The sequence below is a fragment of the Cydia amplana genome, chromosome 17 (genome assembly GCF_948474715.1).
Source record: "Cydia amplana chromosome 17, ilCydAmpl1.1, whole genome shotgun sequence".
In the NCBI taxonomy this organism is placed as follows: domain Eukaryota; kingdom Metazoa; phylum Arthropoda; class Insecta; order Lepidoptera; family Tortricidae; genus Cydia; species Cydia amplana.
Window position 1 is genome coordinate 12872867 of NC_086085.1, and position 16882 is coordinate 12889748.

At 43.3% G+C, this 16882-nt stretch overlaps 2 protein-coding genes across 2 annotated transcripts in view; one reads left to right on the top strand and one right to left on the bottom strand.

The window, feature by feature from the left end:
- LOC134656083 (probable Rho GTPase-activating protein CG5521) overlaps positions 1 to 16626 on the top strand; it is a 50988-nt gene extending 34362 nt beyond the window's left edge. Inside the window, 12 exon segments of the mRNA XM_063511601.1 lie at positions 2377 to 2535; positions 2955 to 3177; positions 6608 to 6746; positions 7451 to 7559; positions 7935 to 8095; positions 8501 to 8677; positions 11490 to 11616; positions 12379 to 12528; positions 12955 to 13113; positions 15367 to 15617; positions 15712 to 15884; positions 16418 to 16626. Coding sequence (XP_063367671.1) covers positions 2377 to 2535; positions 2955 to 3177; positions 6608 to 6746; positions 7451 to 7559; positions 7935 to 8095; positions 8501 to 8677; positions 11490 to 11616; positions 12379 to 12528; positions 12955 to 13113; positions 15367 to 15617; positions 15712 to 15884; positions 16418 to 16626 — 2037 coding nt within the window.
- LOC134656120 (larval cuticle protein 65Ag1-like) lies at positions 167 to 1350 on the bottom strand. The gene is made up of 3 exons (XM_063511640.1): positions 1265 to 1350; positions 807 to 925; positions 167 to 420 (listed from the first exon to the last, which is right to left on the bottom strand). Exons 1-3 carry the CDS (start codon positions 1274 to 1276, stop codon positions 201 to 203), a joined length of 351 nt encoding a protein of 116 aa, XP_063367710.1. The 5' UTR covers positions 1277 to 1350; the 3' UTR covers positions 167 to 200.
- Positions 16627 to 16882: the final 256 nt, after the last annotated feature.

The window sequence follows — 16882 nt, forward strand, 5'->3', positions numbered from 1 at the left end:
TAAGTATGTCAAGCGGAAAAATTTGACTATGAGGTTACATTTTGTACGTACCGTACAAGCATTTACACTATCTACTTCAGGTATCTTTGCCCCTACAATATGCCACAGCGATATTCTGGTACCTAGGCAGAGTTATCTTATTATACGTGAACCTTACTGCAACGAGATAAGCTCTACCAAAGATCAATTTAGTTTAGTATTTATTGCTGGTACTGCGGGTACTGTTGTCCCTGCTGTGCCTGGTCGACATGCTCTTGCGGCTGGAAGCCGTTCTCGTCGGCGGTGTAAGTGACGGTGTACACCACGCCGTCGGGCGCAGTGTACTTGTATCTGCCCTGTACCTCGATGGCCTTGTGGTCTTCGCTGATCTGCTTCAGCGTACCTTGCTCTTGGCGGGAGGTGCCGTCGCTTGTCTCGAACCTGGGCACGAAGTAACAATCTATCTTATATATCCCTTCAAGTGGTAAACTCCCGTAACTGGACAGCGGAATTTAAATTTAATAAATTGACAGAATATTGATTTAAACTAACACAATTCTCACTCATACGTTTATAACTACCACGGGACTTAATCGCGTAAGACTTACGTTTATTTATGGCCTGGCGTTTCGAACGTGACATTCAATACATTTGAAGTCTTACGCGATTAAGTCCCGTGGTAGTTACAAAAGTATAAATTGACAGAAATTCAAAATTCCAACAACGTATGATGCATGCCAGGTGAATAGTGGTTGTAATTTACACGGACTTTGTGGTGGACAGAGGCTAGGACTAAACAGTTACAAGTAAGATACATGGAAACTTACTCGAAGTGGTACCCTTCGGGACCTACGATGGAGTCCTGTTTGAGGATTTCCACGGGTTGTTGGTCTTGATGTTGCGGGGCGGCTAGGGCCACGGCGAACAGGGCGAGGGCGACGATTGCCTGAAATTACATACATACATATAATAAGGTCTACAAAATAAAGTAAGGTGTATTGATAAACCTGCCTAAAACCGGTTACGCAGAACCATCAGTAGTAGGACATAAATGAGAGAATAAAAACCCTGAGATATTATTGGGTATGCCTTCTAATTTCTAAACTTTGTCGATATGCATGAATTGATTAATAAATACATATAGGGCATCATGTATACCCAATATTAAAATATGTAAATAGGTCCTAATAAATAAACTTCTTTAAGTCCCGTCAGCACGATGCAACACTGTAATTACAGATAATGATTTGTACAAACGAACTTTTTTAATATTGATGTAACTTACGTATTTATGCATTTTGAATTTAAAAGCTTGTTTAACTAAAAAGTAAACTATTGCTACTGAAGCTGTTTGCAAACTGTGCACATTCCTGGCGATTCCTCGTTTATAAATGCAATAAGATCGATGTCAAAACCGCGTGTAATATGGTGCCATAGACAACCACACACAGACTACGCGTCATAAAACGTTTACAAAGACATCGATGTCATCACACATGGACTTTCTTCACCGAGTCTATGTAGGCTCAAGTCGGGCGGTCTGCATACATACGTTGCATTCTTTCAAGGATAAGGATTTATCCAGCCCTCACCTATATAAAAACAAATCATTACTTTTGAAATGCTGTGTACAGGTTTATCCTAGATATGTTTATACCAAAATAAATCTATATCTATCCATAGCACTCGATTAGATTTTAGTCATGTACATAAGTAAAAGTAGTAAATAAGCACGCAATAGAAATAATTGGCTGCGCTCTTATACTGAATTAGCAAGCGCAATGAGACCATAAATAATTTCGTTGGTCCGTCTAGTGTGTAAGTGATCTGTGTATGGTGCTAATGAATGAAGACGTATGGCTCACACACATGTGCTAAAACTTTCTTACATAACGATTGTACATCCTTCGACCATTGTTTAGCGGATGCTCGCTAGCTAGGTGCAGCTTTTCGCAATTATGTTGTGATATTCTTCGAATGAAACCTTAGTTGGAAAGTTTATTAACTTATTTTATTTATTTTACCTACTTCTATTATAAAAGTTATAACAAAATAGTAGTTGATGCATATTTGATACTATCCAATGTGAATGTCTGACATGACATGATGTAATGCACGGACGGTTTGAACAAACAAATCTTACTAGGTGTTACATTAGTCATGTAACATTACCTAAGGTCGTAAGTTGTATTTTTATACCAATACAATACTAAGATACGGAATTATTAAAAATATTAACGAAATTACAGTTGAATTGTGTAAGGCGGCCAACCGTTGTGAGTTAATGTTATGAGTTAATATTAATTTTCTCACAATAAAGGCGTTGATGACACTTTATTACTTTATTGACGTGACATATCTATCTAAGGGAAACTAATTTATATAATTTGTTGTCAGGTGCTATACGCCGTGATGCGAGGAACCAACACCGAAATAGAAGGTCTATCGTTACCCGTGGACGAGGACTTTGACCCTAATATTCAGCCTGGGCAAGACAATCTAGGCCAGAAAACCGCTCCTGCTTCCACCATAGATGTGAAGCTATGGGCGCAGACGGTAAGCATTCATACTTTTAACATATGTCTTTCGATCCAAAAAAGCAGTCTCTGAAAAATCTATAAGCATGGTTTTACGTGTACCGTATCCAAATTTTCTAGTCATTTTTACTAACTTTCATACATTCCATGAAAATTTGATCAGTTTAACATTGTGTCACCTCCAAAACAATTGCAATATTCTTATCACTGATTGATATCAATGATTTTTATTGTAAGTGCCGCGTTAACGGCAGTGATCTTTAGCGTGATAGTGCTAAGTATGCCTCTTTTTAAATTGAATGGTGTTAGAACTGTCAACAGAACTTGATCTTTAATATTCGCAATAATTCTAATTTGCAAAAACTTTGGGTTATATCTTCTTCAGACACCTCTTCCGAAGAAAAACTGTAAGCCAAAGCGATATTTATTTTCCCCCAGATCTGCACGCAGCTAGTGCTGTTCCTCGGGCACTGGCCCCTGTGGAGCAGCTGCCAGCTGTCGTGCGGCGTGGGCGAGCAGCACGACAGCTCGCCGCCGCTGGGGCCCGAGCTGGGCGCCGGCGTGCTGTCCGCGCCGCACGTGCTGCTGCTGCGGCTCAGCGACGCCACGCTCGCCTCGCTGGTGGAGCTGCCGGCGCTGCCGCCGCCGCCGCCCGCGCCAGGTCAGTCTACAGCCTTAGATCACAGGAGACCCTACAGCTAATTTTTAGAAGAATTATTAATTTTTATTTTATTTTAGTACATGGAAAACCAACAGCGCTACATACAGGGTGCTTCCTGTAACAGGAGCAATAAATTAAACTAAAGGTTGTACTCCTCAAACTGACCAACATTTGTTCAGCAACTTTTAAAAATTATGAATCTTTTAGGCTTCCTCTTTTTCATACAAAATAAATATTGCCTTCAATGTACGCTAACATCGGTGTGTTTGACGCACTGACCATCCAGCCTCTAGACTCAACTTAGGCCAATTCTTTCATGAAACCGATGCTGCCAAAAATACAGGGGTGCGGGGGACGAGGTGAGCGAGTCCCGTGCCGTGATTGGTCCGTTCAAACACACGTGGGCGTCAGACAGAAATATCTGCCGGGCGCTAGTGATGTGACACGTTGAATAATAACATTGTCAATCACGGTCAATAATGTAATAACAGTAATAATATGCAAGCATGTTTTGAATGCTATGTTGATTCGTTCGTTCGAAAACATTAACCCATAACGTTGTGGTTTCGTTAGCAGGTGTATCTGCTTTATATAATTAATTTAAAAATAAACTATTGGTAAAAAGGCGTCTTATGGGATTTAGAGAAGCGCGAGACGAGACGAGATGCGGATGCGGATATTCGCAACATCCCTGCTTGGAAGCACTTCATTCACGCATTTAAATTACTGAGGGTTGCACGCTTGGAAGTCGGGGTGAAGGCTTCGGGCCTTCGGCGGGTCAGCCTTCGGCCTCCCAGCCTGATATTCGCCCTTCGGGTTCGCTTAACCTACTTGGAAATTTTCCTTTGCCCGTGTCCGCCGCCATTTTGAGTGTTAAAAAAAATAATTCACATACTAATCTTGGGCCCCCAAGCTCGCCGCATGCCAAATCTCAACGCGCTCAGACCAACTTGAAAAAAAAAATCATATCATAATCATAATCATAATTCTTTATTGCAACCATGGTATTACAAGGTGTTCTTATGTTAGTTAGTACATTTTGAAACTTTTTAAATGCAATTTGTGTTGTCTCGGGCCCTCTATGGCATTTGGTCGAGCACCCCCCACCTATCTCTCACCTTTGAAGCTTTTCATAAAAAATAAGTGGCCATTTTTACCGCCATATTGGTTTTATTAAAAAAAATCCATAGGAATACAGCTAGGTGACCCCGAGTTTTCGTGACCAAAATTTTAGCGCGCTGGGAGCATTTTGAAAAATGATCGCCATTTTGAATCCGCCATTTTGAAAAAATAATGGCGGCTTCAGAAACTGTCAGCGTCCCTCCTTGACATTTGGTCGAGCATCTCCCACGTATCTGTCACCGTTTAGTGACCAAAAGTCGGATAATCCGGTAGACCAAAAGTCGGATTTTTCTGGAAGTCACCAAACCACCCCCTCTATACGACCGTATCAAAGTCAAATACCCCAGGAACCCCCTTCTGGGAGAGCAATTATGTCAATTAATCAGTCGGGTTGCGGCTTTATATACAGGGTGGATTTTCTTTTTGGCTCAGTGAGGGCAGCTACCAGATCCCGTACTGCTACGAGAAAACGGTCTTAGGAGACCTTCCCTCGATTTCAAATTAGATCCCATTCCTATTGAGGATCAAAAGCTTGTATGGAAGCAAAAAAAAATTCCGGCTAGAAAAGCCACAAATCGAGGAAAACTTTTCCTTTTTCTCGTATCCTGTATGTTTTTTCCAAAATCTGTAAATGCCAATCTTCATTAATTTGAAATCGAGGGAAGGTCTCTTAAGACCGTTTTCTCGTAGCAGTACGGGATCTGGTAGCTGCCCTCACTGAGCCAAAAAGAAAATCCACCCTGTATTCGCGGTATCCTACTATACCCACCCATTAAAAACACCCTGTATAATTCTATTAAGAGTTATTACATGGTTTAAATCAAATATTTATTTGTTATTATGTAAATGAAATGTTATTTAATACAATCTAACTAAATGAAGTTTAAATTATTTGGCCGAATGTTCAAGTATCATTGCCATGTTGGCAGTCGTACACAGAAAAAAAGCAAAAATTAAAAAGTTAAACCGACGCCCACTATTCTCAACAAAAATGGAATCAAAATAATGCATTTTAAATTGCAACCGTGTGTTTTTGTATAAAATTGGTCTTGTGATTAATTTAAATTTGCAATGTTTTTATAATCGCTAAAAGTAATACGAGTACCTATGTAGTGCTGAATTGACAATATCGTTTATGTTCAAGGGAAAATTGGTACCTGACCGTAAGTGTAATTCTCATATTATTTATTTGTTTTATAGTGAATTTTTCGCAAATACCTATGCGTTTTGAATTGAATTACCTTGTCAATAGTAAACAATCACATTCTATGGATATGGACATCACTAGTTTGGGCTTAGGAATGTCACGTAATAAAAGACAAGAAAGGATGTATACGGATGCAGCGCGATAGAAAGAGACTTTCTTAAAAGACGTCATCGAGTTTCAAGCGCTGTCAAATTTGATGAGACGCTTAAATTAAAATATTTTTTATCCATTTCTCTAAAAAATCGGCTTACCTGTGAAATGAAATGCCATTTTTTTGTACACCAGAGTTTTTAGTGTTCTTGCCACACAATTTGACACAACAATAATGCATTTTTGATAGCAAAAACTTCTTCGAGCTACCGAAGTTTCTAGACCGAGCCCGGTCCGCCGACTGAAGTAAGCGGTGTAGGCGTGACTCGAAGATGGAGTAACGCTACCGTATGTGTGGCAGAGGGGGTAGCGCGACTATGCTATGTCTAGAGGCTGGATGGTCAGTGGTTTGACGTTGCTTGTCACGCTTTAAACATAACAAAATTTGCAATACATTGCGTCTTAGAATAAACTTTAAGGTGTAATAAAAATCAAAACATGAGTTATTTTCAAAAGTTGCTGAACAAATGTTGGTCAGTTTGAGGAGTACAGCCTACAGTTTAATTTATTGCTCCTGTTACAGGAAGCACCCTGTATATCCAGAAATTACAATAGAATCACAGAGCCAATTATAGGTTCTCACTTATAGATATTATATGTAGTAATGGTGTTTTTATATGCCAGTTGCTAAAATGACAGTGGGATTGAGCAAGTTGGGTAGTTATCCAAACAAACTTTTATTTTAGTATCTGGAATATAAATAGTGTATATAACTGACTAGTCAAATCAATTCCTTTTTTCAAACTGTCAAAACGATTAGCCAATATGATATTTACATGAAACCGTTACGTCACGGTTAAGTTACATACTCGTTATGATTCTATCTTATTTATCAAATGGTGTTGAAAAATAACTGCTGTCTACGTTTTTGTAATAATTTTCTGGTGCTTTATTTCCTGCATCCTTATTCAGAATTCAATTATTTATTGATTGTATTTTATCCTTGTTCAGGTCTAGCGACATCAGATAGGCAGGTGCGCGTGTTGCTCCGCGACATCGCGGGGAAGGCGTGCTGGGACGCCTCCGCGTTGTACTACGATCCCTCCTACTGCGCGGAACAGGAGCCCGAACCGTTGGCTTTACCTGAGAGGTAACTACTTAAACCTACTATAAGGGCTCATTTAGACTGTGCGAGAACTCGCATGCAATTTTCATTACATTGTGTCATTTGATCGGTCGGCCGAATTGATGTAACCTCAATGGTCCGCAATGTAACTAAAATCGTATACGAGTTCGCGCACCGTCTAAATGAGCCCCAACACTGTAGGAAAGCGAGTAGGGTAATACCGCCATAGAGCAATAAGTATTTGTGTACGTATACAAAGGTGGTATGAGCTTTCTCTGCCGTGCCGCTCACGCATCGGCCTCCACAGTCACCAAACCTGTTGTCTAAACAGCGATGCATAAATCGTCTGCAATAGACGCAAAGGCCTGTGATGTATACAAATCGCTCAGACACAGTCAGAAAAGAAAAGATTCATTTCTTCTGGTCTACCGAGCTTCTGTAAGTCGAGTATGTATACAAACGCGAGAGTTAAAAGCGGTGAAAGCTTGGTGCTCTTATAGGCGGTATTTGCCACATTTACCTTATCACAACCATCGCGGAAAGTAGTTCAAGCTTTACAACACAGACTCTTATTATTCTGTATAAACAGAAGAATGCATTTTACTCAGCTGCTTTCTACTGCCACAGCTTTTTTATAAACAGCAATTTAAGCAAGCTTGTCTTGTTCGATCATAGAATGAAAAGTGATTATTTTTAGTGGAATAGTAAAGTAATATATCCTTTAACAGCGTGGAGAGTCCGCGAGATAACACGCTGTCGTCATTGCCGCCGCCGCTACCGCCAGATCTGCTGCCAGACTACCAAAATTGTCCGCCAGATAAACACCAGTTGGATCATGTATGTAAAATGGATTTACTTTCACTGTTTTGTATCAACTTTGTTTTACATGTGAATCAATTAACGCTCAAACCAATTTTCAATTTAAACGTAAGCCTTTATTGATCGAAACTTTTGAACTTGTAGTTGTACAGTCCAATATGTTTACACTTCTGCATCTTACTCCTTTGTGACAAGGCGAATAATATAAACACATTTTTGATGCCGATTGTATCAAGCAAACATGTATTATCATGCCGCGATCAGAAAGGGATTAGAAATAACAGATTTCCATACACTTACGTCAAAATCAATATGGATTGACAGCTATCTCAATCCCTTTCTAATCGCGATTCAGTAATATATTGAGGTAACAATTTATAATTTTTACTACAGGTTTTGGCGTACATCGGTCACACATCACCAGAAGTAGTAGACGGTAGAAGGCTGGACGAGGCCGGGCCATCCCCGCTGCCTCCAGGAGCCGAGGACGAGCTGGTGGCCGCGCTGGTCGCGCACCGGAACGCCGAGCGGCACTACCTCGCCTCTAGAGACAGGTTCGTTACAATTTGGTGCCGTGACCAGGATATTTGACTTCGATATTACGTAGACTGGACAGAACAACCCCTTCAGGAGCCGAAGACAAACTGGTCGCATTGACACGTCGAGCGCCACTTCCTCACCAATAGAGATAGATTATTTATAGTTGACTTCAGTAATAGGTAGATGGCGAAGGCTGGACGAAGCTGGACTTTTACTATTACTGTCGTGAGCCGATGCAGAAGTTGTCACCGTGTTTTCTCGCGTCAGAACTTCGAGAGTTACCATCTTTGAGAGACCTTTAGAAAACCCAAGAATTGGAGCTTACGCTATTTTCACCCAGCTTTTTGAAGTCTTTTAATCGTATCCAATTAGAATGAAAGAATACATAATTTTGGTTTTAATTTAAATATTTTTTCCAGTGACGAGGAACTAGAAATACCGGAGAGAACCGACAGCGGGTCAGCAGGCCCGTTCTCGCAGTGCCGGCTGTTACTGGCGCAGCTGGGCACTCTGGCGCCGTCGCGGCGCGCGCACGCGCAACTTCTGCGCCGCTCCGAGCGCCTGCTGCGAGAACTAAGGAACTTGGACGCGCAGAGGTACGAAGCAACTAAGAAAATAAGCTCGATGACACAAATATTTTTGACAAGTTTCAATAAACTTGATCGCTGCTGTCATCATCAGAATTATAAATTGAAGCTCACGTTCTTAACTATATACTAATTACTATTTCGATCTTTTAAGGTAAAGATACGAGGGGCGTTCAAAATATTCTCGGTATTGATATCTTACGACCTCTTCTAAAATTTCTTTCGTTACTGGCCGCTAAGGTTTATTCATTGACATTAAAAAAAAGTATAATTCGAACCGAGATAGTCTTTTGTTTTTCTGCAATTGCTGAACAAACATGAACATCATGTGCGAATTGACAATGTTAACTAAATTAGAACATCGATGCGTGATAAAATTCTTGACAAAACAGGGTAAAAATCAAAAAGCCATAAAAGAGGAAATGGATTGTGTTTACCGTGAGTCTGCTCCTTCTTTATCTACCATTCAAAAGTGGTCAAGCGAGTTTAAACGCGGAAGGGAGAGTATTGAAGATGACCCTAGACCTGGCCGGCCTGTAGTAGCTACTTCACAAGAAAATATTGATAAAGTGAAAAAACTTATATTGGAAGATGGTCGAGTGAAGGTAAAATCTATAGCACAAGTAACCAATCTCTCTATTGGTACCGTACATGATATTATACATGACCATCTTAATATGTCAAAAGTAAGTGCAAGATGGGTTCCGCGAATGCTGACTCGGCTTCAAAAAGACATGCGTGTAGCTTGTTGTTCCGATTTTATTGACCTGTGCGGTGAAAATCCTGATGAGGTGCTGCAAAGAATAGTTACTGGAGATGAAACCTGGGTTCATCATTATGACCCAGAGAGTAAACAAGAGTCCATGCAGTGGCACATTAAGGGTTCAGCTCATCCCAAGAAGTTCAAGGTCATCCCTTCAGCTGGCAAGGTCATGGCCACGATATTTTGGGATTGTGAAGGAGTATTACTAATCGATTATAAAGAAAAAGGTGTAAATATCACAGGACAGTACTACGCTAACATTCTACGTCAATTAAAGGATGTAATTAAAGAAAAGAGGCGAGGAAAGTTAACCAAAGGTATTCTGCTTCTGCATGACAACGCCCCCGTCCATACTGCTCATATTGCCAAGGCAGCTATTGTTGAATGTGGGTTTAAAACTGTTACTCACCCACCGTATAGTCCGGACCAGGGATGTTGCGAACATCCGCATCCGCATCCGCAACCGCGGAACTTCCGCATTATTTTCAACATCCGCATCTGCATCCGCATCCGCATAAAATCGATGCGGAGCTTATGCGGATGCGGATGTCGAACAAGTCGGTACAGGAACGTCTTAGCGGCGGCGAAGTGCTAGGTAATTTCGTCATTACCTATAACGAAATCGTCTAGATCCAGAAAAGTCGTAGTCCCTGGCGCACACGACAAAAAAGTGCGATTTACGGCAAATGATGATGATGGAATTTCCTTTTGCAGAGTTGCTCCTTTTGACTTACAGATTGATTTAGGAAGGGGAGCCAATCGAATTTTTGATGCAAAATTTTGACTTCAGGGACGGTGCCCCCCGAAATTTGTAAAAAATAAAGTTTTGCTATTTGGTCAAGTTTGGTATCATTTTCGTGTAACTCAAGGACGCTAAATTCATTTCTGATATTTAATTTATATGGTTTTTATATAAAAAATAAGACAAAAATAAAAAATAAAAATTTGCTATTTTATTTTTTTCCGAATAAATGCCAAAATTTTTCTTATTTTAATACATGCACAAAAAATAAAAATTTCATGAAATGCACTACTATTCCTCGTTATAAAAAATATACACAATATATTTATTTCTAAAAAATGTGAAGAAAAAAAATAAAATGTAGACCTACTTTCGACCACAAGCTCACCGAATAGTATACAACGATGTGTGTTACAGCTATTAGAGTTACGGCGTTTGATGATGATGAGATAACTTTTAGCATAATGAGTCCTTAGAACCCTTAGATCATTTTAGGAAGGAGAGCCACCTTGATTTTTGGTGGGGTATGGATGAAAGGGTGGGGTATGATTTGTCCCATACAATCATAAAGTTATGAAAGCACCTGTTTAGGTTTCTGCATTAAGTTTGGTGGTTAAATAAAAAAATACTAAAAATGTAATATTTTGAAAATTGAAATTGAAATTGAATATTTGACGTCTTCTAAGTACCTAATCTTGACATCCGCATCCGCATCCGCATCCGCGGATGTGAGCCTTTAAATAACCGCATCCGCATCCGCGTCCGCGGATGTCAAAAAATCTGCATCCGCAACATCCCTGGTCCGGACTTAGCCTCCAGCGACTTCTTTTTGCTCCCCAATCTTAAAAAGGATCTGCGTGGAAATAAATTTTCTGACGATGAAGCATTGAAGGCGGCAGTGGAGGAGCATTTTTACACGAAAGATAAAAAATATTTTTACGAGGGATTAAAAAAAATAATTGATCGATCTTTTAAGTGTATGAACATAGGGGGGGAGTATATTGAAAAATAAAAATATCAAACTTTTCGTACTTGTTTGTTTTCATTCTCATACCGAGAATATTTTGAACACCCCTCGTACTTTACTACTGTACTAACAGTAAGGTTTAATTATTGTCAGTAACCAGTGGGAACGATGGTATCTTCCTATTATTTTTTTGTTTATGGGCTTGTTATAAGAGAAGAAAGGATATGAGATGAAGTAAGTTAGGGTCATGAAAAGATGTTCTAAAAGAAAATATCTTTTTCTAAAATTTAGTTTCTCTACGGACCTCAACAAATTACCTTTTGTAACCAAATGTAAAATATTCACACAGATGTCGAGAGACTCACAAAGTGGCGGTGATCTACGTGGGCAAAGGGCAGGAGACGCGCAACGAAATCCTGTCCAACCGCTGCGGCAGCCCCGCCTACGAGGCTTTCCTGGCTGCCTTGGCGTGGGAGGTATGTTTTCTTGACTTGGAACTGTTAGAAATACGAGTAAAATTAGAGTAATGTTTCTGCGAAGCTTGTAGACTCGGGTTTAAATCCCGGTAACGACTTATATCTTTGTGGCGAGCACAAATTTTTCTATACATTTTAAAATTAATATTTAATACCTATGATGAAATGAAATTGACGAACTAGACGGTCTCAGCAAGCACGTAGAGTAATAAGTTTACATTTTATCGCTGTATGTTGAGCTATGTGATAGGTCATGATTAGGGATGTACTGCTTATACGGCGACTAGTCGGCCGACTAATCGGCCATCCGAGCGCCGATTAGTCGGCTAGTCGGCCAAAACCACAGTCGGTACATCACTAGTCATGATATATTCCCAGGGAGCCTAGCCATGTGACAATCGTTTATAGAAGACGCCAAACGAAATTTAAATAATTTATGGAAATGTGAAATGTGTGGACGTGATGTCACTTTTTGTTGTAATATCTGGGAGACATAAAATCTCAAAAATTAGCGTTTTTCCAGAGGTAAGACCTAGCTAGATCGATTTATCGCCCCCGAAAACCCCCATATACCAAATTGCCGTTTCCGAGATCCCCGAAATATATATATATATATTTAAATAAATATGCAAGAATTGCTCGTTTAAAGGTATAAGATTTGTCTTCCTGATACATAATTATTTAGGTCAATGTACGATTATCATGTTTGTTCTGGACCGGGGGGCACTAAACCTTCAGTGAGTTTTAATGTTGCGTGTTCAGGTGGAGCTGGAGAGCCACTTGGGGTTCTCGGGCGGGCTGCGCGGCGGCGGCGGCGCCACGGCGCCCTACTTGGCCACGCTCACGCTCGAGGCGCTGTTCCACGTCGCCACGCGCATGCCCGCAGACACGCCCGACGCCATCCTCAACAAGGTTACCATACGATTCGATGACTTATTGCGATTGGGACAAGGTCGACATTCCGCGACTGGCGACGGCGACAACCATAGGTTGGAGCGAGACACAGCGATCGGACCTTTCGTTCCAACCTATGGTTGCCGCCGCCCGTTGCAAGGTCGTGGCCGGGCCGTCAGAGCGGAGCGCGTACGCTCGGAGCGTGTGTTCCGTGGCATTCGGGTTACTGTTTGAGCCATTGAGGGTCGACTTTACATTGTGTATTAAACAACTAGTTATCCTAAGTGGATCAACAATTAAAGTCCGAATACATGCATTTATTTCTACTTTAAATTTAAAAAAAATACCTCTTTATTCACAAAACACTTCATTGAACACAAATACGTGTAGTTCTAAAGAACACTTATGATTACATAAGAATCTAAAGTTTTGTTTTTATTTTAGACCCGGCACCTCGGCAACGACGAGGTCCACGTGGTGTGGAGCGAGCACTGGCGCGCGTACAAGAGAGACACGCTGCCCACCCAGTTCTGCGACGTGCTGATCGTGCTGTACCCGCTGTCGGCCGGGCTGCTGCGGGTCACCGTCTCGAGGAAGCCTTCCGTGAGTACTGACAACCGTCGGTGGACCTTATGTATATGTAGTAAGGTTCAGTTTAGCGCGCGTACAAGAGAGACACGCTGCCCACCCAGTTCTGCGACGTGCTGATCGTGCTGTACCCGCTGTCGGCCGGGCTGCTGCGGGTCACCGTCTCGAGGAAGCCTTCCGTGAGTACTGACAACCGTCGGTGGACCTTATGTATATGTAGTAAGGTTCAGTTTAGCGAGCGTACAAGAGACACGCTGCCCACCCAGTTCTGCGACGTGCTGATCGTGCTGTACCCGCTGTCGGCCGGGCTGCTGCGGGTCACCGTCTCGAGGAAGCCTTCCGTGAGTACTGACAACCGTCGGTGGACCTTATGTATATGTAGTAAGGTTCAGTTTAGCGCGCGTACAAGAGAGACACGCTGCCCACCCAGTTCTGCGACGTGCTGATCGTGCTGTACCCGCTGTCGGCCGGGCTGCTGCGGGTCACCGTCTCGAGGAAGCCTTCCGTGAGTACTGACAACCGTCGGTGGACCTTATGTATATGTAGTAAGGTTCAGTTTAGCGAGCGTACAAGAGACACGCTGCCCACCCAGTTCTGCGACGTGCTGATCGTGCTGTACCCGCTGTCGGCCGGGCTGCTGCGGGTCACCGTCTCGAGGAAGCCTTCCGTGAGTACTGACAACCGTCGGTGGACCTTATGTATATGTAGTAAGGTTCAGTTTAGCGCGCGTACAAAAGAGACACGCTGCCCACCCAGTTCTGCGATGTGCTGTACCCGCTGTCGGCCGGGCTGCTGCGGGTCACCGTCTCGAGGAAGCCTTCAGTGAGTACTGACAACCGTCGGTGGACCTTATGTATATGTAGTAAGGTTCAGTTTAGCGCGCGTACAAGAGAGACACGCTGCCCACCCAGTTCTGCGACGTGCTGATCGTGCTGTACCCGCTGTCGGCCGGGCTGCTGCGGGTCACCGTCTCGAGGAAGCCTTCCGTGAGTACTGACAACCGTCGGTGGACCTTATGTATATGTAGTAAGGTTCAGTTTAGCGAGCGTACAAGAGACACGCTGCCCACCCAGTTCTGCGACGTGCTGATCGTGCTGTACCCGCTGTCGGCCGGGCTGCTGCGGGTCACCGTCTCGAGGAAGCCTTCCGTGAGTACTGACAACCGTCGGTGGACCTTATGTATATGTAGTAAGGTTCAGTTTAGCGCGCGTACAAAAGAGACACGCTGCCCACCCAGTTCTGCGATGTGCTGTACCCGCTGTCGGCCGGGCTGCTGCGGGTCACCGTCTCGAGGAAGCCTTCAGTGAGTACTGACAACCGTCGGTGGACCTTATGTATATGTAGTAAGGTTCAGTTTAGCGCGCGTACAAGAGAGACACGCTGCCCACCCAGTTCTGCGACGTGCTGATCGTGCTGTACCCGCTGTCGGCCGGGCTGCTGCGGGTCACCGTCTCGAGGAAGCCTTCAGTGAGTTTTAATAGCAACTTTACTATGCGTGGATCTTACATGCTAGCAATACAGGCCCCGTAGACAATATACCAATCGCTAATGTTCCGTAGCGAACGAAATGCAACAGTCACTGTCACGTTAATTAATATGGAAGAGTGATGAGTTTCTTTGGTGAAGCGCAATCGTTTGTCACCTTGGCTAAGCCGCTAGTTCACGAATCGTTAACAGTGTCGACGAGGACGGCTTTTAAAAGATCGAAGGCGAAAAATAAGTAAGGTGGTCGTGTTAATTTGCGTCATTGTATCTATTAGGAGTGGGTTTTTGTATATTATATGTGATATCAAAGATGGTTTTAGTTAGGTTTTAATTCACCAGATGCCGTTGATACATTTTGTATTTTGGTTTTAAAACGTTAATACTGTGTTAGTAATTACACCGTTTTTAGGGTTCCGTACCCAAAGGGTAAAAACGGGACCCTATTACTAAGACTCCGCTGTCCGTCCGTCCGTCCGTCCGTCCGTCCGTCTGTCACCAGGCTGTATGTCACGAACCGTGATAGCTAGACAGTTGAAATTTTCACAGATGATGTATTTCTGTTGCCGCTATAACAACAAATACTAAAAACAGAATAAAATAAAGATTTAAGTGGGGCACCCATACAACAAACGTGATTTTTGACCGAAGTTAAGCAACGTCGGGCGGGGTCAGTACTTTGATGGGTGACCGTTTTTTTGCTTGTTTTGCTCTATTTTTTGTTGATGGTGCGGAACCCTCCGTGCGCGAGTCCGACTCGCACTTGGCCGGTTTTTCTTATTGCAGGTGGGCGTGTTCGGCCCGCTGTGGGAGGAAGGCATCGTGAGCGTGGAGTGCTGCGCGGCGCTGGTGCGCGCCGCCGCCACCGCGGGCGGCCGCGCCGTGCGCGCCACCATGCCGCTCTACCAGCACGCTTATTCTGAGCGAGCGAGAAGCTTGCAGCAACTAGTGCAACACCACACGCAGCCGGCTACGTTCGAGCACTTTGTTGAGCGCGTGCGGGAACCCGTGCCCGCTGTCACACAGCCCCAAGGTGGGTTATGTTATAGTCATCTAGTGTGTACTCTGTATCAACACGCTCATTCCGGGGGAGCGAGAAGCTCGCAACAACTAGGGCAACATCATACGCAGCGACACCGCGGGCGGCCGCGCCGTGCGCGCCACCATGCCGCTCTACCAGCACGCTTATTCTGAGCGAGCGAGAAGCTTGCAGCAACTAGTGCAGCACCACACGCAGCCGGCTACGTTCGAGCACTTCGTGGAGCGCGTGCGGGAACCCGTGCCCGCTGTCACACAGCCCCAAGGTGGGTTATGTTATGTGTTTTTTTTTCAATGAGTATTTTTATTTTTTATTAATTAGTAGATTGACATATACATAGTTGCTTTTTTTCCTATTATTGTAACATATTAATTTTGAATTTTTGACATTACCTAGGCTAGTCGTATCTTAAATATTTTATAATTATTTTGGACATTTTTATTTTTTATATTCTTAATTAATTTGACTGATTTTTACTTTACTGTTTACTCATTTCTATTTTATAGAAAGCGGTCGTTTTATATTATATTACTGTTTTATTTTTTAGATTATTATTCTAATTATTATTATTGATATTGTGTTGTGACGATCTTTTTGTGAATGCATATTATTTTGACATGTAAAATTTAATGTACATTTTCAATAAGAAATAAATTAATCTAATCTAATCTAATCTATAGTCATCTAGTGTGGAGTACTCTGTATCAACACGCTCATTCCGACGAAGCGAGAAGCTCGCAACAACTAGGGCAATATACGCAGCAATCAATGTTAATTCTAAATGATTTTCTATTGCAGAACAAAGCACCGGTCGACTAGCGGCAGCGCTTCTCGACGCGGGCGCGGCGGCAGCGGCGTGGGGCGGGGGCGGGGGGGACGCGCTCTCCGTGTCGCCGCGCGCCGGCAAGCGGCTCGGGGGGTTCCGCCGCCCGCCACACCCCCCGCCCGCTGAACCCCCGCACCTCCCCGCGCCCGCACCCGCGCCCGCGCCCAGGAGGCACCGGTGAGCGCCCCTGTACTACACGGTAATCTTCTGCTGAACGAGCGGATCTAACATCACCGAACCTAGGACCATTAACGGCCCCCGCGCCCGCACCCGCGCCCAGGAGGCACCGGTGAGCGCCTCTGTACTACACGGTAACCTTCTGCTGAACGAGCGGATCTAACATCACCGAACCTAGGACTATTAACGGCCCCCTTCGACTGTTCCCGGCCTTCTAAAATGGGTGCGGGCGGAAATATACGCGAGTCCAAACTGTCCAA